This window comes from Hesperophylax consimilis, chromosome 24 (genome assembly GCF_061612785.1).
Source record: "Hesperophylax consimilis isolate HC1 chromosome 24, BYU_Hcon_1.0, whole genome shotgun sequence".
Taxonomy (NCBI): domain Eukaryota; kingdom Metazoa; phylum Arthropoda; class Insecta; order Trichoptera; family Limnephilidae; genus Hesperophylax; species Hesperophylax consimilis.
Window position 1 is genome coordinate 10,536,009 of NC_142859.1, and position 25,103 is coordinate 10,561,111.

Below are 25,103 nucleotides of genomic sequence, written 5' to 3' on the forward strand. Positions count from 1 at the left end.
TGAAGATTTGGTTTTTCGGGGAAATATCCATACAAATTGAAAATTTCTCTTGAGTAAAAATAAATGCCGCTGACGGGAATTGAACCTGCTCCTTCTAATGTCCGGTCAGGTGCTCTGGACCACTGAGCTACCTCGGCTTATTTTCAACCCGTCAAATAATTCAATATGTACAAGTACTTCAATCGACAATTACTACAAAAAAAAAATAATTAGCAGTAATTGTCGAGTGAAGTGTTTGTGCATATTGAATTATTTGGCGAGTTGGGAATAAATCGACGTAGCTCAGTGGTCCAAAGCACCTGACCGGATATCAGAAAGTGCGGGTTCAATTCCTGTCGGCGGCATTTATTTTTACTCGGGAGATATTTTCAATTTGTACGAATATTTCAGGCGAGTGAATAATATAAAAAATGTTATCGGACAGCAAAATGCGCATAACATTTTTTACTCCAAATGTGCTAAGGAATAGCTGGTTAAAGTTTGTCGGGTACGTGCCGATACACCTGTATATACGCCTAAAAAAGCTTTTACATAAAAGTGATACACGATGCAGTGTACATAGGAGAATATTTGTATTATACAGGAGATACTGACAGTAAATAGATGTAAACCATTGTAAAGTAGGTACTAAATACACAATTGTAAGATTGTGATTACAAGTATAAAGAGAAAATATAAAGAAATAATTTAAAAAAAACTAAATATGAAGCAATATTAGTAAAACGTAATAGTAACATAAAGTAAAAAAGAAATTACAACAACACTACATATAAGACAGAACATTAAAACTGATTTACCAACGCTACTCTAATTTGTAGGATTCGACAAAGTGTTGGTATAGATTATGCTTAATTCTACAAATGGAGTCAATAAATAAATCAATAGTACCCCTAAACTTGTTGCCCAGGTCATGCATCCTATTGGTCAGTGAGTGTGTCTGATAGTTGGTCGTGTATGTATTGCAGAAGAATGTTATATTTCGTCTTGTATTCCTAGTCGGCACGTGGAATTTAATAGTGGCAACGATGGCAGGACTATCAATAAAGTTATTAATGACTCAATGTAACACAACCAGGTCTGAAATAATTATCCTGTCGGACAGTGTTATTAGATGTAATTGATTCATCAAACAATCAATAGGAATTCTGAGCTTAAAATTTACGTACTTAAGAAATTTGTGCTCTTTCTATATTATTGGAGTAAACTTTATATAAACTTTTTATTCACCCAATCCACAGATTTGATCTGCTTTCCGTAGCTAAATACAATATAAAATAATGATTTAACTTAACAGAAAAGCGATACACATGGCCTTATAGAAGTTCAAACTAATCTAAACACTTGTATGTTAAACATGAAATTTTCGTTCGTCTCGAATCAATCATTGGTTAATTTTAACATACGTAACTTTTAATGTGAAAGGATTGATCGTGCATCTGACAGATAGCGTTCATTTTAGCACGCGCACATAAATGTTTTAAAAGATCTGTGGCGTGACTCGGAATTTTTGCCGCCCCGAAAAAAAATAGTTTTCCAATAAAAAAAATAATGGATTTGCGTAGGAAAGAAGAAAAATGTCAATTAAAAATAATATGAACTTACTATTTATTACAGATATTAGAAAACTTCTGCATATACAATATTGTATGGTATTAAAAAAGAGTTACATTTGAGGTGATTTAGATAAAACATCCAAGTATTATTTTTATTGTATAAAAATATACTTCACTTTTTTTCTTTTATTTTTTCCTAGTATATATATATTTTTACACAAAAGTATCCACATTTTAACATACATATAAAATTTTAAAAAAGTTAAGGGAACTCGCAAGAGCAATGCCTGGGCGTGGGTAATAAAAAATATACGAATAAAATAATAATTAAAATGCAAAAATTAGTCATTTTAAAAACATCTAAGATAGCGAAAGATTTTTTAAACATTTATGTTGAGGGATCAGTAGAATTTATAGGCCCTGTTAGGAGTTCTACCGAGCCGAACCCTCTGATATGAAAATATCTGGAGTCGGTGAATTATTTTCCCATTTGATCTCTGGTGAGTTGACGCGTTGTTCTTGTATTTTGTATTTATTTTGCTTATATAATGCACTTGCATAATGTTTATTGCCTAGATGATCATTTTTGGAAAAGTGTGTTGAAGGGTTTAGTTTTTCCAATGGGGAAGATTTAATCCGGACATAAAGTCAGAAAAAAAAATAATGAACAACATAAAAATTCTAAAATACAAAATCAAGCAAGTGTAATGAAAAATTTTAAAGGCACGGCATAGTAATTTAATATTTTTTCTGAATAAGGGAAACATTAAGTTATTAGTCATCTATACCTTGTTAGGAAAGAGAAGCTCTTGTGCCAGATAAGGAAGCCACGATTCTAACTTTGATATTGAGCACTTGAAAATACATTGAATTGAATCTTATGAATGTTTTGTGAGTGAAATATTTACAAATTATGTAAGTTCTTTTTTTAAATTGCGGGGTCTTCACTTTTTATAGTTCCGCCACTGCTATTATTTGAGTTACTTTGAACTGAGTAAACAGCTTTCATATCTAGTTTTAAAATCTTGAAAAAAATTGTAAGAATTTATTAGAAACACGCATCTGTTCGATCGGGGGTTATAGGTTCGACTCCGCGAAACGTGCAAAAAACGTGAAAAAACGGAGGAGCAAAATAATGTCTTGCTTAACATGGATTTTTTTACATTTACGAACATAACAAGGTCTACCTCATATTTAAAAAAAATAAGTAAGTAGGAACATACAATAATTGCATAATTTAGTAGATGTGTGTTCCGCTAATAAATTTTGCGAGGGGGATATTAAGAGTTTCACGATCAATAAGTGTTTTGTTGTTTTTATTTTTTTTATCCAAATCTGAAATTACACATGACTTTTACAAAACAGTTTTGCAAATTGATATCTTGTTCCAGGTACATTTAAATGTATATGTATTTTTTGCTAAAGTAAAGCAACAATTTGCATTGTAGTCAATTGTGGGACTTTTCTGCGTAGGTTCGGAAAGTGCAAAAATATGCGAATTAAATTTGTACATACCGTTCTGTTGTCTCAATTTTATTGTTATGTCAATTTCAAGCTTACAGCAGCTAATAATATTTGTTTCATCTTCAGCTATGATCATTTGAATTTTCCATTGAAAAGAACAACTGGATTCGTTATTTCATCAAAACTGTGTTTTATTTTTATTTTTTTTTAAATAAATTTAAAATAAATCAAATTTAATAATGTTATAATAATTATTAAGTTCTGCAAGTATTTCTGTTATTTTTACAGTTTTTAATGTGACAGCTGTTTCGGCTTTTGAGGCCATTATCAAACTGTGGATATGTCCACACGGCGACGACTTATTTATATGATTTTACTTATCCCCACCCATTTAAATTTCTATAATGTTCAAAAATGATTCATGAAGAATTGGAATAACCAAAATATTTGGGAATCCAGCAGTGTTTGCACACCTGTTAAAATTAATGACATAAGGGTTTTCTTAATTGTTGGTACGTGGGTGATTATGTTAAGGAATTATATTGTTTCGACTTTTTGAAAATATTAAACAGGGGAGAATTGATCATTTTTGTTTGATTATTAATTAGGGTTATGTTTGGATCATTAGTTCTTTTATTTATCTCTAATTGTTCTAGTAAATTTAATCTAAAACCCTTTCTTTCTATGTGTAAAGGTTTAGGCTCGTTGTTATCAAGCGGGACGTGGTTTTTCTCCAAGAGTCCAAATTTTCTGTCCAATATAAACGGCATCACAGTCTATATGGTCATCACAGTCTATAAATTGTGTTTTAAGTAGGTATCTTGTTTTTCCTTCTAAACATTATTATTTCAACTACAGATGAATGATTATTCACGAAGAAAGTTGCTGAAAGCTCCAGTAATAGGTTTTGTCGATTAATTTAATGTCGCAATGTTATTTGCAATCAATTTATGAGGGTGATAATTTCAAAAAATGATTGGGTGTAATGATAATGTTTAAAATATTCATAAATAAAGTCGTCAATTTTGAATAACTTGACCACATATATTGGCATTCCTTCGTCAATAATAAATTACATGTTTCAAAAGGTAAATTTATTAAATAAATTGACTTATATTATAATGTGGGTTAACGATAATAAAATTGAATTGATTATAACATATTTTGCAGTAGCGGTTTGACCGTAAACCCGTTGGTATTGCGGGTGGATTGAGGATTGTATGTTCGAAAAATATTTTTGAATCTTTCCATCTTTTCAATACTATCGGTATGTGTCATAGACATCCAAATTGATAGACTTGCCCTAACATGAAATCCGGGTATCGTTTCAACGAGCTGGAGGTAAACCGCGTGATAATATTTTTGGCACCAGGAAGGTTCGACAATGCTTTGAATAATCTACGACATCAGTCTTACGTTGAAATAAGCAGACCCTGGGTAGAAAAGTAAAATTCGCTAAAGTAAAGCAACAATTTGCATCGCAATCCATTGTGGAACTTTTCTGCGTAGGTTCGGAAAGTAAGTATTACGAAAAATAAAAACGGTTTAAAAAAACCGAATCGCTTTTATATTGGGTTGAGTTGCGACGCATAAAATGAGTGATGTGGGTAAATTATAACACACTTGTCTTGTGCAACTTGTTTTGTTTCCCTTTTCCCTGATGGGCTAGTCCAGTGGTCGGCAAAGTGCGGCTCCAGAGCCGCATGCGGCTCTTTGGCTTCTCGAGTGCAGCTTTGGCACAAATATCCACGGGCAGCAGGTATCAGCAGGTTTCAGGAGTTTAAACAGCAGAGCGACCTTAGCATTCATCAAAAATCCTCTTAATGCTACGATAACTGAGCTGCAATTTTCTCCTTGGTAACTTTGAAATACAATTGCAGGATTTAAAAACGAAGGAAATATGGAGTTCTAAATTTCAACGTTTTTGTAATGATTTGGAAATATTGGAGAAGAAGAAATGTGATCTTAGTTCACAACACAAGTGGGTGCTTTGAAAAACCTGGAGAAGGAAGACATGATCATTATCAACGTCTGGAATAGTATTCCTGAATCTTACGATGAGCTGAAAAAACTCGCGTTTGCTGTTCTTTCCTTTTTTGGTTACACATTCATTTGGCTATATATTAATGCGAACAATCTTTTTCAAGCATGAATTGATCAAAATTAAACTGTGAAGTCGTCTTAATGATGAGAACCTGGAATCATGCCTAAAATTAAAAACCACAACCACAAACCTGACTTACTGAAACTTTCCAAGGAGGTGCAAAGACATTGTTCGCATTAAGTGTTTGTCAGTCATTGTCATGATTTAAATTTATGAATACCTTACTTTCATTTTATTGTGTATCAACGAATAAATCTTTATTCTGTGAAATCAAGTTTTATTCGGTGAACCCGTAATTTAATGAAGGTCCAAAATTATAATAAAGGTTTATTTAATTAAAAAACAGATTTGGCTCTCAAATTTTTTTTAATCGTTGTTATGTGCATATTTGGCTCTTTGGCCATTAAATTTGCCGACCACTGGGCTAGTCTATTAATTTGGATGTCTATGTGCCTATTTTGTTTATTTATTTATCTCGTCTGACTCACGAGTTGTTCCTCGTGTTCTCAATCTTTGATATAACATTTGATACACTTATTGGTCATTGTTTTACGGGTCGAAATTAAAATAATGTTTTTTAATCACCCACGAAGAAGAACAAAAGGTCTAGCAGGCAGACAAATTGTAATGAAATCCATTCAAAGCCTGCCCGGGGTCGAAGAACTCAATTTCGAAACGTACCATAAAGCCTCAATATTGGATACAGAAAAATCAAGAACAACTCGAGTCGAGTCTCAAGTTGAACTAGTTGCTTGAAACTGACATGACGTCCCAGAATGCTTCTTCTATCAACTTATACTCCTTTCTCCGTTAATTCACTTTGCATTACCAAATAGAGGCAGAGTAGTAGATTACTCTGAAGTGAAAGACAACCATTCAGAATCGAATCCTTGTTACTTTAAGTGGATTTAAACGTGTTTAGTGACCAGATTTTAACAGCCAAGTACTTCACAGTAACAGTAAAACAGTAAACAGTAACAACACGACAAAATACAATATTCTACAGCAGCACACATAAGCGTAACTACATTGCCCACTCTCCGATACAACTACTTCCCACCATGGGAAATCATTACTTGGGTGATGTTGACATATTCAATATCAACTTGGCAAGTTTTGTGGATCATTTAAAACATTTATTTCAACACATCATGTAAACTGTAAAAAATAGAAACTTCTGTAAAAAAAAAACCAATCACATTGATCTCTATAGATACTTTTTACATGTTTAAAAAATATATTGTAAACAACACTGTTTTATCCTTACACTATAATACCCACGCTCAGGCTTCGCCTTTGTGGGATTTTTTTGTTACTCTTTCATTCTTTATTATTATGTGTGTACCTGAATTGTATATAAGTATCAAAAATTTTGTTAATAAAAAAAAAAAAAAAAAAAAACTACAAATAGCTGTAGTTTTCTGTTTTTGTTTCTTGTGTTTGTATGACTTGTTGCATAGCTTTTATCAAATGTAATTTTATTCTTTTTTTTATGTTTCAAAGTATTTGTCAAATTAAAATTTTACTACCAAACATGTTAAAGCCCTCTGGGCGTTAAATAAATAAATAAATAAAATAAAACATCTCCGTTCCTTCACGCCATAGTTCCATGGGTAGCAGTTGATACAGTGTGTGTGCGGAATTCACGTGAAAAATCCAAAACATCACAGAATCAGTATACTACTCTCTTGTTCAAAGCGTTTTCATGGGCCTTGCATTCATTTTAGATATGGTCATACCTATATTGCCCCCTCCGCTCTTAACATACATATGAGGAATATCAGTTTTACTGCATTCAATTTATTCTGATAATTATTCTTCTCCAGCTCAAAGGACAATAAACAGTTATCGCGTAGCGACAGATTTAAAAAAAATTTTTTCAACTTCGGACTCAATTTACTCAAAAACAATAGCTCAAATAAAAAAGTCGTTCTTCAGTAAAATCGATCCCAAAGCGATGAGAATTCACCAGTTTATATATAACTCAGACTACTAGTTTCGGAAACCATGTAAATTCACTTATACCTATCTATGATTATTCGGTTTAGTTATCTCGGTAAATCATTTACCTACAATGCAGGTCCTCGTTCATAATCCGATCATACATGATTTTACCACACAAACGCCTCAGGGATCTCACGTATTATAATCCACGCAGTCTACTTTCACCACTATTCTGCCAGTGAAACTAATGTTTTGTTATTTGTTTCGTTTAATTGGTTATGCCATGTCTTCCTCAGGCCTTAGGCAACCTTGAGTTGTATTCTCTTGCAGATCCTGCTATTATTTTTTCACCTGACGATAGTTTCACGTTTCAAAATCTCAATATAAATATCTTTGTTACAGGTCATTTGTAAGATTCAATAATTATGCTGAGGCAGCTTCATAATTTAAAAATGATTCATTGAGTGTACGAAGGCATCATATAGATGCATTATTCTTGTATATTGTTAACAATAATAATCAATGTATTGAGTTGATAAATAAGATTCAATTTAATGTAGCTGCACACGCTCTTCTGTCCTATTCAAAGTGGATCAATGCGAAATAATTGTAAGCCAAATTCTTGCTTGAACAGACTGCGAAGTGATATGATTTAAGATTTTCACGACCATAAGTGTTTATTTTTTAGGGATTACGCCGTGTTGTGTTACCTCCTTCTTTAGTCAACGTTTCGGAGAGCATTACAGTCTTCATAACACTTGGGTAATGTAGTTTTCCATTCCTCGTGATATTAAGGTTTCTATTGCAACTTCTGAATGAACGTAAAGGAATCTTTAAAACTGATTGATTACCCTCCGCAGTGAATGCGCAGAAACACGATATAAGACCAACCGTAAAAATTAAACTACATTTTATTTTTACGACTTAGACCTCCCAAATTGCTTTATTACATAATTACCTATTTGTGGGAATCTTCGTTCAACTTACATTACATTCTTGTACTAGCGCAGACCCGTAAAAATCACGGGATATTTTAATTGTAAGATTTGTGAAAATCCATTTCCTTTAAAAAATATATATTGTTAATTTTCTTCATAGTGTAATGATTTTTGTTGTTGTTTGTTGTTGACAAATTAGAGAGACCTAAAAAATGTAACAGTATCCTTAGTAAATACTAATGGTGGATAAAATAGCAGCTGTAAATCATGCAACGATACATACTTTTGATACACGGTGTTCGGAAACTCGTAGTACAAGCCTAACACTGGTAAATCTACAACACATTTTGAGTCAATTTTGCTGTAAAACTTTTTTGATTTGAGCTCTCGTTTTCGAGTAAATCGAGTCTGAAAGAGAATTTTTTGTCCAATTTCCAAAATTTTTCTCTCTCTAGGAGGTTAATAAAATATGTTTTTTCTTTTAAATTGCATCGAAACCCGGCTCCATTTTTTTTTAACCCACCGAGTTGTATTTGGTATTTAATTTATTAATGTAAAATTCTTATAGTTTCATTGAAAATAACCTCAATAATATGTGATACTCAATGTAGCTTAGATTAAAACATAAAAAAAACATATTAAGTCCTAATTCAAGAGAAACCGCTGTATGGCCTTTTTCATACAAAACTTAAATTTGGATTTGGGGCCAAAATTCTTACCCAATAATTATTTTTAGTCAAAATGTATGCAAAATATGCACGGTGTCTGGGGATAAAGTGCACTAAATTCGGGAGATAATTCTATTTTACAGTAAAAAAATATTTATATTTATTTTCCTATACAAATAATTCAACTTTTTAATCTAAAAACTACCTTAAATCATTGGAACTTCGAAAAAAGTAACTTAACTTTTTTTTCTTCTAAAATCATGTAATCACCTCACCTCCCCCCACAAAGTTAGCGCACTTTACCCCCGCACATCCTGTATCTATAAGGATATGTACAATTTCATTTATTTTGTGTTTTAAATTATAAAATAGAGAAAATTAAAAAAAAATCAATTATTCACGATTTTAGAGGTAACTTATAATGGTAGTTATTTCAAAAATAATCCTTTGTGTAAAAATTAAAAAATGAGAGAGACTGAAGATAAACCATCGAAATAAATCTAAACCAATTAAAACATGACTAATAACAAAATCGCTCGTAATAATATTTTCGAGATTTTTTTGTTCACTATTCATTAAAATTACTTGACTTCGTTAACCCATCGCCCACCATATTAATCATTAACATTTTAATTAATAACTAACTTTAAAAAAAACACTCTGATAAGTAGGAGTTTATTTTGGATCGGTAGATGTTGAAGCTATCATTAATATATATAATTATTAAACGCGTATCTATAATTATTAAACGCGTATCTATAATTATTAAACGCTCCCAAAATGTCAACGATTCAAGAATTTCCAATATTAATTAGTTAATTTAATTTCTTTATAAAAAAAGAATTCCCACGGTGCTATGCAATTTAAAATGTGTATTATTTGACCTCAATCTAGTTTGCCGATACAGGCAATTATTTTTTTGTAAATTAAAATGATTATCAGCGATTTTAAAAGTTATAATATCTTAGTTAATTTTTAATTGATGGTGGAAATATTTGGGTAGAATTGGTTCTATTGATTATGATATTGGATTTTTAATAACTACATCAATAAAGACGGTTCAGAGGGCAGATTTTTTCATTAAACCTGTACAATTAGTATAATATTTTTATTTGCTTTGATAAAAATATTATACTAGTTGTACAGGTTTAATAAATTTCTTTATTAAACCTGAAAAATTAGTATAATATTTTTTAATAAGTAAATTAATAGTTAATACTTGGAGTATGTTGATGACTTTACTAACTCAATTGTTCGCGTATACTCTGAGAAATGTGAGTGTTGCTAATTTATTAAGAATCACCTCAAATAATTGATAATCCGGTTAAAAATCCGGGATTGCAGGCCCTTAACGAATGATTTAAGAGGAAGCTACAAGCCAAAAATGTATACATTCTTAGTATACCTTATATTGTAGGTAATAGGCATTAAAATCGCTTGACAAATGGAGTCTAGAAACGGTCGATTTCAAGCACAAAACTGGTTTTTATTTATTTTGTAAATAATTTTATAAGAAATTAAAAAAGTTAATCAAGTGAAACTGTCACAGATAATCTTAGCTATAATGCTATATTTTTTAAAGTTGTCTCCTTTACGCGTTCATACTTTTCTATTGAAAAAATGTTTTTTGAAGTAGTTTGCATTTATATTTTTTATTGAGTAATTTATTTTTTTATTTGTATTCTACTCAAGCGAAACGATAGGAAAACCTTAAATTTATCTAAAGCATAATTTTTGGTATTCATAATGTACACAATTCGTTATAAAGATCAATTAAATAGTGATTTAGCATTAAGCTATGCCTTAATAGGTTTCATGATAATCTTTCATTGAACACGAATGTATTTTCACGACATCGGAACACGTGTTCATAAAAATCCTTATCTTTTCACATTTTCACAATATTATCAAGGCAAATGCAAGTGCATGAACACGTGTTCCAATATATTAGGAATTTACTAAAAGTATTCAGAAAACGCCCTTCAAACCCGTTTTTAACCGGATTATCAAAAATCATATAATTTTTAGTGACGATTTTTGATTGTTCGCGAATAGAAAAATGGTAGATGGTTTACTTAGTTGATAGTTTATTAGACAGCCTATATTAAATTCCCGTTCCGCTTATGTTATTACGCTTATGAATTGAAACGTTGCTCCAAATGGCTTTAGCCGTGTTTAGTGACTAGATCTGAATAGCCAGTTACTTCCCCACCTTCCTCTTTCCCTTCCCCACTTACCTTCAGCCTCACAACATCCCCCAATTGGGGATGCCATAGTCTCACTGGCTCCAGACGGGACCAGTTGGGACTCTTGTGAGGTATTCACTATAAAAAATAAAATAAAAAGATTTGGATGGGTTACGCAAAACTGGAAATAGAAATGGCGTAAGATTTTTCTAGCTTAAAAACGACATAAGATGAAAAGTGTAGGGTCTCACTCGAACAGCTATTTCTTCGATAAAAGACTGTCGATTAATATAAATAAAAATTCAGTTACTTGTAAAAGTTTCAAGTTCAGACATTTTCTTTAAAGTGATGAAAGTAAATGTTTCGGCATGCCTATATAAAACACAAGTACTAAAAAGAGTAAAGAATAAACGTGTGTTCCAATGAATAATTGATACAATTACAAGCAATAACGGCGCAGGGAAGGTGTACAGTACACTCCATAAAGAGGCCGACCACATTGCGAACGAAACAATGGATGCTCATGTAACTAAAAACAGCGTGTAAAGTCTTGCAGCCCATCCCATATTGACCTATTACGGCCGTGGCAACAATTATATTGACTTCTAAATGTTTTCAATGACATAGCATACACAAGAATGGATCTTTAATGGTTACTTTAACGTACAAGATGTTCTCGGTGAGACTTTTGAGCAAGTGGAATGTTGTGATGGATATAATAAATATTATACCATTTGGCACTTTATCTGTCTGTACATTTTTGTTACGTTTCGGTTCCGATTCAAGATGGTAGCCATTTTTAATACTACATTTTTATCCCGCCAGAGTTATACGAAGAGCTGTCAAATCGAAATAATCAATATTAAGATACCCACAGGTCTGAAGAAAAATTTGAAAAAATTAATATCATTGATACGGTGACATTTGTTTGGACAAAATGTATAATTCCTTATTAGAAATAAAATATTTCTTGTTTATAATTAAGTGGGTAGGTATTGTATATATATGTTACCGGAAATGTATGATATCTAGAAATTGTATACAACTCCTAGGAAATGTATTCAATTCCGAAGCTATTTAGGAAATGTATAAAATATTGTTTTAAAAATTATTTAATACATACATATCCTGGGAAATGTATACATTTCATAGGAATTGTATATAATTCCAATATCGTATAAGGAAATGTATAAAAAAATGCTTTCTGTAATAAAACACGTTGTTTTATTTGTTATATTCTTATAAACTTAACTTTCATTTGGTAAGTAATCACGTCAAAGAACTTGGAAGCACTTGGAAGTACAAAATAGTTTATTTTTATAGAACAGACATCTTGCTGTGGTACAGTTCTTCTTGCAAAGGCACTTTTTAAATCCTTGGCCGGTTCCAGTGGATTGTAGGTTAGGTTAGGTTAGACTATCCCCGCACACCCATTGATATCGTTTTACATTTCCAATTGTCATGTAGGAAATGCATAGATTTCCTAGGAATTGAAAACAATGACAGATTTCATACATTTCCTTTAACATATATATTGTAACGGCATTGTTATTGACACAAAATTCTGCAATATACCAACTCTACTTAAACTCATCTCATTACCTGAGGCAAAACGTGCAGAAGTGTTGTACTTGTACCTTATGTACCTACTGTCAGAAATATAATGTGATTCTTTGAATTTAATTCGCTCGTAACTATAATTAGAACAATATTAAAGGATCAAGAAATTGCTAACTGTTTAAAATGATGTACTGAATATCTGATGAATGATTGAATTTGATTAAAATGGAATTTTTACATGAAGCCATAAACATTTCTGCATTTATGTTTTTCTTCATAATGAACCTACGTAAAGTACCTACAACAAAATATAGATATATAGTTGGTGTATACATTACAATTTATGTATCACACTAGCAAATAAAAAGTTAGAAACAATTTTTTTTTAATTTAAGATTATTCAGGAAAAGTCATATAAACAGGGTGTAGAGGGACGCACTTGACTTACTTCAGCCAGTGTTTCCTGAAATTATTTTGAGTAAAAAATGCGAATTAAATTTTGGTCTCCGGTGACTTTTTTAATGTTTTTTTTTTTCAAAAAAATTTTTGTATATATTAATTTTAAGTCGAAATGATCCATATAAAATAACCCAGTTAAGTTCCATTTGCAATATTTTTTTTACGGTTACAGATTAAAAGTTAAAATATTACAAAGTTTAAGCAAAAAATAGTAAAGTAACAGTTTCGATTTAAGTTTATGCATATATTTTATAATAATGATGATAATTGATCTATTTTACCTTTAAGGTTCAAGCAATTTTTTCCGGGTTTATGCTGTTTATGTTTTGCTTTCAAAAAGTAAGTCAAAATGCAAAAATGCTTGATCTAAATTTTTCAAAATGCAAAACGAAAATGGGCGAAACCGGGTAGCAATTGAAATAATTATTACTGATGTAATAATTAATTCAATCACTTTCATTTAATCGCCAAAGCATAATTTGTTGAGTTTCGGTAAGAACAGGTATTTAGCGTTTGAAAATTTCATTTAAAAAAATTGTGCAATGAAGCGAAGCCAACAGTCCACAATGGAGTGCTGGTACCTACCCTGATGTACGGAAGTGAGGCATGGAACCCGCATAGAAAGGACGAAAGTAGACTGAATGCTGTAGAAATGAGATCCATGAGTCGTATGTGTGGTTCACAAATTCAGAGGTAGCGAGTATAAATAAAATAAAAAGCTATATCCACAGCATAACAGAAAAAAATTGTTCTCGGCGTACAGTTTCTTCCTAGCGCCATGCGATCGTATAACTTTGTCGCTTTCTCGTAAATGAAGCTGTACTATATACTATATATACTTACGTGAGTACACACTGCAATGAGGTTTAGTTTTTTTTGTTGATTTTGTGGATTTTTTCGTAATCTACTAGCTAGTGTTTATAACAATACCCTTTCGTGTGTTTAACTAACTAGTACTGCGACTGATCTGGCCTTATTACTTTTACCATCCTAATGGTTGTATTTACAAGACAAAAAATGAAAAAAACTGTTTGTTTGTAAATGAGTTGACTATTGCATTATTTAATTTATATTTTTTGTGCAACCTGCATTCACTATTCTATCATTTACCGACCTTTCTGTCTTGGTATTGTACTCTTCCCAAGTTCACAATCTTAACTCTTGTGTCAAGGATTTCCCATTCGCAAACATATTGCAAAGTATTTTCTTATCCTCCTTTTCAAGTGGTTACTATTCATTTCAACTTGGTACTAAAAAATAATGAATAACGTACATACTCCAGTTCAACCCACGAAATAAGAGGCTAGTATAAATATATTCGAACTGTAACAACAAAATTAAATAGGTACTAAAGTAGGAGTCCATCAAGGCCATAGAAACTAAAAAAATTACCCGTATTTTTTTTCTATAATACATCTATTATAAAGTGTCTTCTAAAATTAAAAAATAAATAAAATATTCAAACAACTTATTATTTTTAACTTATTTTGAGAATTATTTTTATTTATTTTTATTTTATATTATAGAAACAAACAGTACACGATTTACAGTGATTGAAAAATATACAGGAATAAGATATTTCATGTTGGGTACCTGTAATGTGTTTCCTTGCAATGTCTGTTAAGTGGTATGTTTATTCCTTAATTACCAGGTGACATTTGTAGTTTATAGGTGTGTGTGTGTGACGTGTGTAATGTAAGGGTGTGTGTGTGTGTGTGTGTCTGCATGTATACGCATTGAATAGTTTAATTATTGATATGATGCCACGTTTGAATTTGGGCAGTGAATCCGAAAAATGTCAATGTTAGAATTAAGACAAATATTGTTTAGAGTGTGAAGAGCTCAATGTAATATATCATTGTAGAAAAAGATAATACAAATAAATATATAGAGTTGATATTTTTGATTCTGAATTGACAACAATTGATCGACAAATATGACCGTTTAATAAATAGATCCCAAAGGAAAAGTTGATTAAGACGCCGATCCCGGTAAGAAAAGAGATCCTGAGTTCGATTCTTGGTTGTTCCCGTTCTTTATTTTTTTCTGTGTCTTGTTCTGTTTCACATTTCGTTTAGATTATTAGTATTATCTTCTTCTTCAATAAAAAACAATATTTTTTGATATGACTGAGGATTCAACTTTCCTACCCACGATCTGGAGTCGACAACCGAAATAATTTATTTCGTATTTTAACTGATGTAATGTCATCCGATTTTAGAGATATGACTATATGTTCGCCTACTTGTACGTGATTGCCGCCAAAAGTTGATAGAATGTATCGTCATTGACAACGAGTCCATTTGCAGAGTTTCTGCTTGATCAAATGTAGGCAAGTGGGTTAATTACCGCTTCCAAGAAGTGCATTCATTCATTACTGAAATTTGAATAGACGTATTTAAGAAAAGGAAGATTTTTGTCAATATTTTGACTATCAAACCGGCTATACAAAGTGATGCAATTTGCAATGACATGGGTGAATGACATTGACGACACTTTGATGCGCGGTTAATGAATCATGGCACATCTCTCTTGATTCTATTATCTGTTTGTAACCGACTACATTAGTGTAGACAAGAGGTTATCATTGAAAAGTAGGTAGTAGAATAAATGTTTAAAAAATCACAACACGATTAACGTCGTGATTTGAAAAAATGGTGAGGAAAACGCAACATTCAAGCCATTAATCAAACAGCATAAAACAGAAACATTAATTTTACAGCGCACTTTGTAACCCGCGACCGTTGAGAAAAATATCAAATTAATCGCTTCTTGATTTATTGGCAGAGGTTATTTCGGGTGTATTAAATGTTATCTTCAGATTTTACTATAAAATAATGTTACTACGGATTCATTTCTAGTAGTTATTTATGATAGATGTTTTAAAAGCAATGATTAGACCTCTGACTGCATTTGAGTTTGTTTTTTTTAAGCTCACGATATATTTTTAACTGTAAATACGACTCAAGGATTGCAATTGTTCGGAGGCTATGGGACTGTACGGGACGTGTTTGCCTGCACAAGAAAAAACTGTAAAATATAAGCACCGGCACACATTTGCCTTTGTCCTGTGTAATGATTCAAATAAAGCACTTGAGGTATTTCATTTGAATCATTACAGAGTTATTTAAAATATCATAAAAATGCAGGGAATATCGACTATTGTAATATGTTTGCCTCAATGAATGCGTCTTGAGAAAGACGATATATTCGAAATTTGTAATTTGCTTTTGATAAGAACGCCTTTATAAAGGCGGTTGTTTTTATTGCGGATAAAACTCCTTGTATTCGTCCAAGGTCAGTCAGTAACGGCTCTGTGACATCGGGGCCAGTGAGCAGGACCGCACGCTGGAGGGAAGGCTCTCCGGGACTGGCTGGCAGGCGGGCTGGCAGGCGGGCTGGCTCAGTCGGCAACGTTCAGTCCCCTCGATCCAGGGAATATCGACTCTTGTATGTTTGCATAAATGAATGCGTCTTGAGAAAGACGATATATTCGACATTTGTAATTTGCATATTGAAAAGAACGCTTTTATAAAAGCGGTTGGTTTTTATTGCGGGTGCAACTTCTTGTATCCCTCCAGGCTCAGTCGGTAACGGCTCTGCGGGGCGCTGGCTGGTTCAGTAGGCAATGGCAGATCCTCTCTCCGAGGCTGGCTGTTGGGAAGGCTCAGTGAAGCCCGAGGCAGAGGCGCCGCGACGTCGGGGCGTCGTTGGCTTGTCGGTGAGCAGCGAGCTCAGCAGCAGGCAGTTGCAGTAGACAGCGGAAGTGGAGCGGGGGGGGGAACCGGGTTGAAATCAAACACAGCGTGTTGCTCTCAGGTAGCGAAGCGGGTCAGGCAGAGCGGACAGCGGTAGGTGTTGCTCGGTCCAGGGCTTATGGCGGAATGGGCAGGGACCGGTTTTTGCGGCGCCTTTATAAGATTCTATAGGACCGCGCCTCCGACCCTTGATTGTATTATGAAATTCCCGTAACGAGCTTGCTTTTTTCTTGCTATGAAGCTCGCCACGTTTGTAGGATAAAATCTGTTTATCTCAGAAATATAGGAATATTTTATAATATTAGACCTTATCTGCCTCTGTCGCCCTGCCAAAACCACATCGTCGCAATATTGTTTATTTAGTTATAATAAGACATATTCTACAAGATAAGTGGTCAAATCTCTGTAACATTTTCAGAGTTTCGCTGATTACATAATTATCTTACGTGTAACATATTTTATTTCTATTCGAGCTTATTTAATTAACATATAAGTATCTTTGTATATAATTATTTAGTTAACATTGTTTCCTATTATTACAGGAAGGGCTTGCAAATTTGTATTTTTTTACAAATCTCTTGGATATACGTGGGTCGCTCAAGCAGGTTTTGTGCTTAGCCAATCAGCGGCTGCCTAGCCAGAGTAAGATGGTTGCTTGAGTTGAAGCGAGACAACTGCCTTTTAGGTCCGAGCGATAAAATTTACCGTTAAACGGCAGGGCAGGTTTTTAAACATGAGTTACCTATATGTAAGGCAGGTTTATCAACATTAGTTTTATGGAAGGTTTTACATAGTTTTCGACAGTGGTAAATATGATGGCATTTTGTTGTGTTTTTTTTTTATAATTGATGTACATTTTATATTGATGATGCTGATGACGTTCGATACAGGGACCATGGAATCCCTAAATGATGATAAAGGAGACGGGGGGAGGAGATGGGAAGAGGAAGGTGGTGAAGTACATGGCTAATTATATATTGTCGCTAAACAGGGATAAAGCCATTTCAAGCGATGTTTCATTTCTGAATTATGGTTTTTCAGGTGGGTACTGATATTTAACGTGCCGCAAAAATTAAAAAAAATAATTTAGATTTTTTTGTAAATGTGAATACCGCACAAGAGCCCCAACTGCTCCCAACCGTCTGGAGACAGTGAGAGTATGGCATCTCCAATCGGGGTATGTTTTGAGGTTGAAGGTAGTGGTGAAGGTAGGAAAGAGGAACAATTAATTGATTTTTCGTCACGAAAATAATCTTATTTTACCCTGCCTTTTTGATGCGATTGTTACAACGCCGGCTGACACTATTTAATAAATTCCGTCTTACTAAAAAATGTGTTTATACGTTTATACATATACAATGAAGACATATGGAAATATTTTAGTTTCCGTTATATTTTTCAGCTAAATAAGCATTGTTTACAACAAAAATAAGTAATACGAGAGAATAAGTAAGATTAGGTTGGGTTATTTCGGAGAATTTGAACAATTCTTCAAATTTCCAAGTTAATTTTCAAGTTCTGGAAAGATTTTTCAAGTTCTGTTATTATTTAATTTCTGTCAACAACTAGCCTATGATGGTATAAGAACAGGACTTGAAGAAGATTTCACAGAACCCGAAAATGAACGTTGTAATTTGATGAATTGTTCAAATTCTTCGAAACAACCCGTACTTACACTTTTGAAAATCGAAATTATAACCATTGACAAAATATATATAGAAATAATCATAGATAAAATAAACATATCTACAAGTGAGAAAACGATAAGCTAGAATAATATTAAGAAACATTAACAAAACCCTAGTTTTATCCTAGATTCACGTTAAAAGCTTGTATGTTTTGTTTAATTATGCAGAATACCTTTTATACAAAATACCTAAATAAATTATTTTCCTTTTCAATAAAGTCTGCTAGATTGCAATTCTCACATCTTGTCTCCATATAACAATATTCATTCACCTGCGCTTAACGAATTGCAAAAAGATTTCATTAATACCACATACATGTATTGATAATGCAGATATTATGAGATAGAAGTGTTTATGTCTGTCCTAGTTTTTATATTATAAAATATATCGCATAATAATTGACAGTACAGTAAATCTACTTATGATTCATTTTTGAATACCAGTGACACGTAAAAGGCAACAACTATTTTTTCAATGTAATTCTATGAGTTACTATCATGTTCGGTAATTAATGCCAATTACGGGAAATGTTTATTCTTCCATACACAGCTTTAATAAAACATTATTAAATCAAAATACTTAATAATTAAAGTAACACTAATACAACCTATAGGCAAAAAATATGAATATGGGGAAATCAAAACCGTGTTTGTTGATTTCCTCATGAAGATGAGGAAATCAACAAACACGAAGATGACGAAATCAACAGCCAGAAAGATGAGGAAATCAGCAAACATGTAAATGAGGAAATTAACACACGGGAAGATCAATAAATAAACAAATTTGAAGATGAGGAAATCAAAAAACCTGAAGATGAGAGCATCAACATACATGGAGATAAGGGAATCGACAAACACGAAGAAGAAATAGTCAACAGCCATGAATATGAGGAAATAAACAAATATGAAGATGAAGAATACAACAAATATTAAGACGAAGAAAACAACACACATGAAGATGAAGAAATCAACAAACATGAAGAAGAGAAAATCATTATGTAACACCAACGCATCTAACCACAGTCCGCCTTGGAGCAGGAATCACTAGTGAAAAGGACTGTGAATGAACTAAACTGCTATGTATTTTAAATAATTTTCAATTGGCTCAATTATTTTTGATGACCAGATCAGAATATCCACCTACCTACTATCAACCTTCATCTTCCTCGTCCTCTTACGTCCGTATCACCATTCTTCTTCCTTTTAGCCTAACAATCTTCCTCAAATTAAAATACCTTATTCTCACTAGCAGTGGGCAGATGACCCTAGTGCGGTAGGTACCTGTTCAAATAATAAGTAACATAATGAAATTTATCCTTTTTACCAATTTTTTAAATCTTGTTGTCTTTTTTGCTTCAACGAAATAAAATCTTGATTTATAACTTTTCATTTAATTATTATTTCCAAGAAAACTTATTCTTAAATCTTTGTAATCATCCATCTCACCAAATGTACGATTAAAAACTACAAGAAAAAGTTTTGCGTAATCCTTTTGATTTATCATTAATGTTTAGATTTGTGCTGAAATAAATAACTTGTGATTAAGTACGGTTTATACTAATGATGGCATTCCAACTACCTCATTTGAACACTATTTAGCAATACGTATTTAAGATTCCGGTATTTTTAAATCTATTTAATTATAAATTAATTTAGCATTTTTGGTCAGGTGTGGAGAATTCAGAATTAGAAATAATAAACTAACTACCGATCTAAAATTCTCGCCGTTTCCCGCGGGGTTAGGCAGACATGATAGACCGCTACACAACTAAAATATGGGAGGCGGGTTAAGGTACCGTTGCCCCGGCAACCATTTATTGGATACCTAACACCTTTGCCATAGGTCACCCCAAGTGGTTCGCAACTTTTGGTGATTTAGCAGGGGTGCCCGGTATCATAGAGTGAGGTGTGTTCAGGATGTGAATGTTCTTCACATTTTGATCAACGTGGTATAACTTTTTTAATTTGAGCTGTTGTTTTCGAGTAAAGTGAGACCGAAGTAGGAATTATGTTTTGTTAAATTTGAAAAAATATCGGCGGCGTGTGGGTTAATACAGATGTTAAATATATTTTTAAATCGTCGAAGCGTAAACCAGGCTGAAAAGGGGTTTGCAATAACAACTTCTGATTTACAGGATTTAATTTCTGTAATAAATAAACATTTTCTGTGAAAGAAACATGCCTTCGAACATATATTATATCCAAACGTAAAAACAAATGTCAACTCACCATATCTTGCAGAACACGTTTCAAAGACTCCTTGGTATATTTCTGTTCCTCTTGCTTCAGAATATGAGCACACTCCTTCAGCAATGCGTTCCTGCGTTTCTCCCGTATCATCTCTTCCTCCATACAAGACTTCTTAGGCACATCGTTTAAGGGAACTGAAACCAACTTTGGCATCTTCCCATTCGAAGCTTTCATAACCGGTTTGTTGTCATCTTCGAAAGAAGCATCGGCTGATTTTGGTTGAGAACCCAAGGAGCCACTTCTTGGTCTTGATTTTTTCTTCACCTCTTCTTTTTCTGGCTCTTCAACGTGCATTTGAAAATGAAGCTTAGCTAAACTTTCCCTACGACTTGCATCATTTTTTACTGCATTGTTTTCTTCATCTGTATCACTGTTATAACTTGTGTCACTTTTTGTGTCGATTATTTTAACATTCTGGTCAACGTTGGCCATTTTGCGTAATCATTCATTACACATATATTTCACTGGTTGCTACGAACAAAGAGCACAATCATTAGGCGTTTTGATTAACTTTACAGTTGGAACAATTTGATTTTGATTAGAGCAGGCATGATTAATGCAGAATCACCGTAGGTCATTTTGAATTAAATTATAATTACTGTGGTCATTGATATTTCAGACTGTGACGTAATGTTTAACCTACAAAACTCTGATATGCAAGCTAACGTACAAGCCTGTCATTAATTAGAGAGATGTATAGTCCCTTGAAATTATTGGAATCCAATAACTATTTCAATCATAGCTGATAACTAAACTCTTTTGTATATTATAGCAGTCAGTCATGGAGCCGGCAGAGGAACGGTGAGAGTAGACTGAATGCTATATATCCCCGAGGCGTATGTGTTAGTAGCCTTATGGTATGTATCCTTGCAACCGTCAAAAATAGGGCTAAGTGGCCATTTGATGACAACGTTATATTTGAATTTTGGCGAAACATCTGTGCCTTACTAGAATTAGAAGTTAAGAGTTAATGAACTGAATGAAATACTTGAACCGGGTCAGGTCAGGAGTCAGAATTAAGAAGAAACGATGTGAGACTATTTATGAATGTGAATGAAGCAAGAGTTGTGTGACAAGGCATATTTCTGAGCTGGTCTTACCTTTCTTCCAAGTTAGCTCTAATAGTTTTAGGTCACAACGTATTTCTAAAAACTAATGACCATTTTTTAAACAAATTTTATATAATTCATCAAATTTCAAAGCTAATTTTCAAGTTTTGTGAAAGTTCATTACAATATCTGTTCCGTTATGAATCAGTTTATTTCATAGAACTGAAATAATTATAGAACTTGAATAGAACCTTGAAAAATAACATCGAAATTTTATGAATCGATCAAAACAACCCATCCGAAGACAATAAAACAGATGATTAGAATTATTTTCCCCATACAGGTAGATTATCACAATTTAACACATTGAAGAATTATTGCTAGTTAGCAAGGTAATTCCTACACGATCAACGAATTCAACAATCCTCGAGCAACTGTCAAGTTTTTCTAATCGTCTTCAAAATTGATTACGTGGTTTCTCGATGTTGGTAAAACGTGTTTGAGAAAAATATAAATAGACGATAGTCTCATGGTTTGAAAATAGGAAAGAGTTATTATTACTTAAAACGGCAATATCAGCAAAAACGATCAAGTGATAATAATTACAAATCATTCAAAAATTCGTGACATATCGCTTATTTTTAAGCACACTTTTGCACGTGACTTGTAAAACAACATAATATTCTTAGATAAAATAATTCGTATGCATTAAAAATTTAAGCAAGCAAAAACATTCTTACATGACGTTAAGGCGAAGCTTAATGCTAAATCACTATTTTGATTAATCTTTATAACGAATCGGTGTACATTATGAATACCAAAAAATATGCTTTATATAGATAAATTGAAGGTTTTTTATCGTTTCGCTTGAGTAGAATACAAATAAAATAATAAATTACTCAATAAAAAATAAAAATGTAAACTACTAAAAAAACTATTTTTTCAATAGAAATGTATGAACGCGTGAAGGAAACAACTTTAAAAAAAAAACAGAATTATAGCTAAAATTATCTGTAACAGTTTAACTTGATTCATTTTTTTGCTTTATTATAAAATTATTTACAAAATAAATAAAAACCACTTTTGTGCTTGAAACGAACGTTTCTAGTCTCCGTTTGTCAAGCGATTTTAATGCCTATTACCTACAATATAAGGTATACCAAGAATATACACATTTTTGGCTTGTAGCTTCTTCTTAAGATAGAATGCGTTTTACGTAGATTTTACTTAGAACATGATCAGGTTTTGAGTGTATGATTTCAATTCTTGGCCTTAGACTTGGTAGAAGGCGTTCGGACAAATGTGTTGAATTTCTGTCCAGATTGCGAGTTCAGTATTTTCCTAGTCTTCCATCATTGCACAAGCAACATTTCCTTTAATAATGATAGCAGAAGATGACCGTAATGTTATAACCAGTGGCGGCCGGTGGTCAAAATATGTGGGGGTTCACCGGATTACAACATTAAGTCATAAAATAAATTAAATAAAGGTACATACCTATTTATAAAGAAGTTCTATTCTCTGTTCATTTTGTTTAGCAAAGACCTCTATCAATGCTTAACACTGATAGTGCGTTCAGTCTGTCCTGGCTCAACGTGTTAAAAGATTTTATTCTTTTTAACGTTGAGAAACATCTTTAGCTTTCAACTGAGGTCATTCCAAAGGTCACGAATGGTGCACAAAAGTTTTAGTAATTTCACAGTCTCGGGAAAGTCTTCTAATAAACAAGTACTATAAAAAAGTTGTAAAATTGATAAAGCGCCGTTAGCTTTTGAAAAATCGTCGCGGGCGTAAATTGCACAGAGTTTACCTTTTAGGTACTGAACTTTATTTAGGAAGTCATACGTTTTAAGCGTCACATTGAAATCATGTTCTGGGAAATTTGACCTTTATCGATTTTTATTAAATAGCTCATTATGGTGTTTACCTTAGGCACGGTAGCCTGAATCCAATTGCATTCTGATGTCAACTTTTCCTAAAACCTTTAAGCTCAAAACTTTTTGTAAATGTAAATGATAAGAATTATGTTTTTTGATTTTTTCAGAAAGGTGAGTTACATCAGTAACACCGCTGATTGTCCAAACTGAATCAACATCGTAAATTAAACACGTAAAACAAAATAAACTATTCAATTGATCACATGCACAGAGCTACAAGCTTTGTTATACATTGTTTTGTTAAATGATCGAGTAAACTTCTTCGATCCAGATTTGCACTCTTATTTTATTATCAGTTAAATTGAAATTGAAACAACGATATCGACAATAATATCAAACATACGCGTTTTAGTTTAACTTTCTACTGAATAAACCGTTCCTTCTGATGTGGTGGTAAAACTCCGAACGCCGTTCTTGATATGGTATTATTTGCAAAGAATAGTATGTAATGGTATGGACCCACGCTTTCGACTGTTCCACAGAATATGCGACAAAGCAGTTAAATTTTGGATCGCAATCGAAAACGAACTGCTACGAACATAGGCACAAGTCAAAGTCGGTCTGCAAGTTAAGCGCGCTTAATAAGTAGGTACCTTTTGAATGAGATATTATAACCGAACCGAGTTTCGTATTGTGATTAGCCATGTCGGAAATCTTGTTGGTTGTTCGGCGCTCGGGAGCACATATTAGCTGGCCGCCACTGGTTATAACATATAACAAAACACACGAGGGAAATCATTTTCTACAAGAATCCAAAATATGTACAATAAAAAAGTATGTTTGTAATTTTAAATTTTTTTTGATAAATCGTACGATTTGTACTGGTAAAAATGTGAATTGGGTACATAAATAGAAACCGAAATATATTTCATGTAACATTATTTAATTTCTAATATGGAATCAAGCAATCTGCCCAAAGAAACGTCACCATTTCAATGATTTTCAGTGGGACCACGATCATGCGAATTCTGGCGAGATAAAAAGGCAGTATCCAACACAGCCACCATCTTGAACTGGAACCGGAACGTAATTTTACGGAGAGATGAAATGCCAAATAGTCGAGTTTAAAACAGGACTTCGTTGCCCTCAGTCAAAGGTATATTTGAATATACGTAAAAAACTTCTTAAAAAAACTTCTGAAAAAAACCGGTTCTGAAATTTTATTGAGTATAAAAAGTTTAGGAATTGAATTAGACATCAATGACTCATTTTGTTTCTTTTAAAAAATTATCAAGGTATATTGTTAGCGTAATATATTGTAATTTGAGGCTTCTCGTGTTTTTCAATACTGTGGCACACAATGCAAGCCCACGCGAGGTGGGTGTTGGGTGTCTGGTGTCCTGTGACGGGCACCACTTACGTTGGAAGTACAATGGTAATGGTAAGAATGATAGAAATGCTGAATCAGTATAGAAGGTAATTTTGTAGCAGGGGCGTGCCGAGTAAAAAAAAGATATAAAAAATGTGGAAAAAAGTGGTTTACCCAATTATTTTCCCCTGAATAATGCACACAACCAACCCCATAAAATTTTACACTTGCGTAAAG

General features: G+C 32.8%; 1 protein-coding gene across 1 annotated transcript in view; it reads right to left on the reverse strand.

Annotated features, from left to right (window-relative positions):
* Positions 1-25,103, reverse strand: part of Nox (NADPH oxidase) — a 200,882-nt gene that overhangs the window by 158,253 nt on the left and 17,526 nt on the right. Inside the window, exon 2 of the mRNA XM_089646440.1 lies at positions 20,551-21,042. Within this exon, the coding sequence (XP_089502566.1) occupies positions 20,551-21,003 (453 nt within the window). The 5' untranslated portion in view covers positions 21,004-21,042. The remainder of the gene's footprint in view (positions 1-20,550; positions 21,043-25,103) is intronic.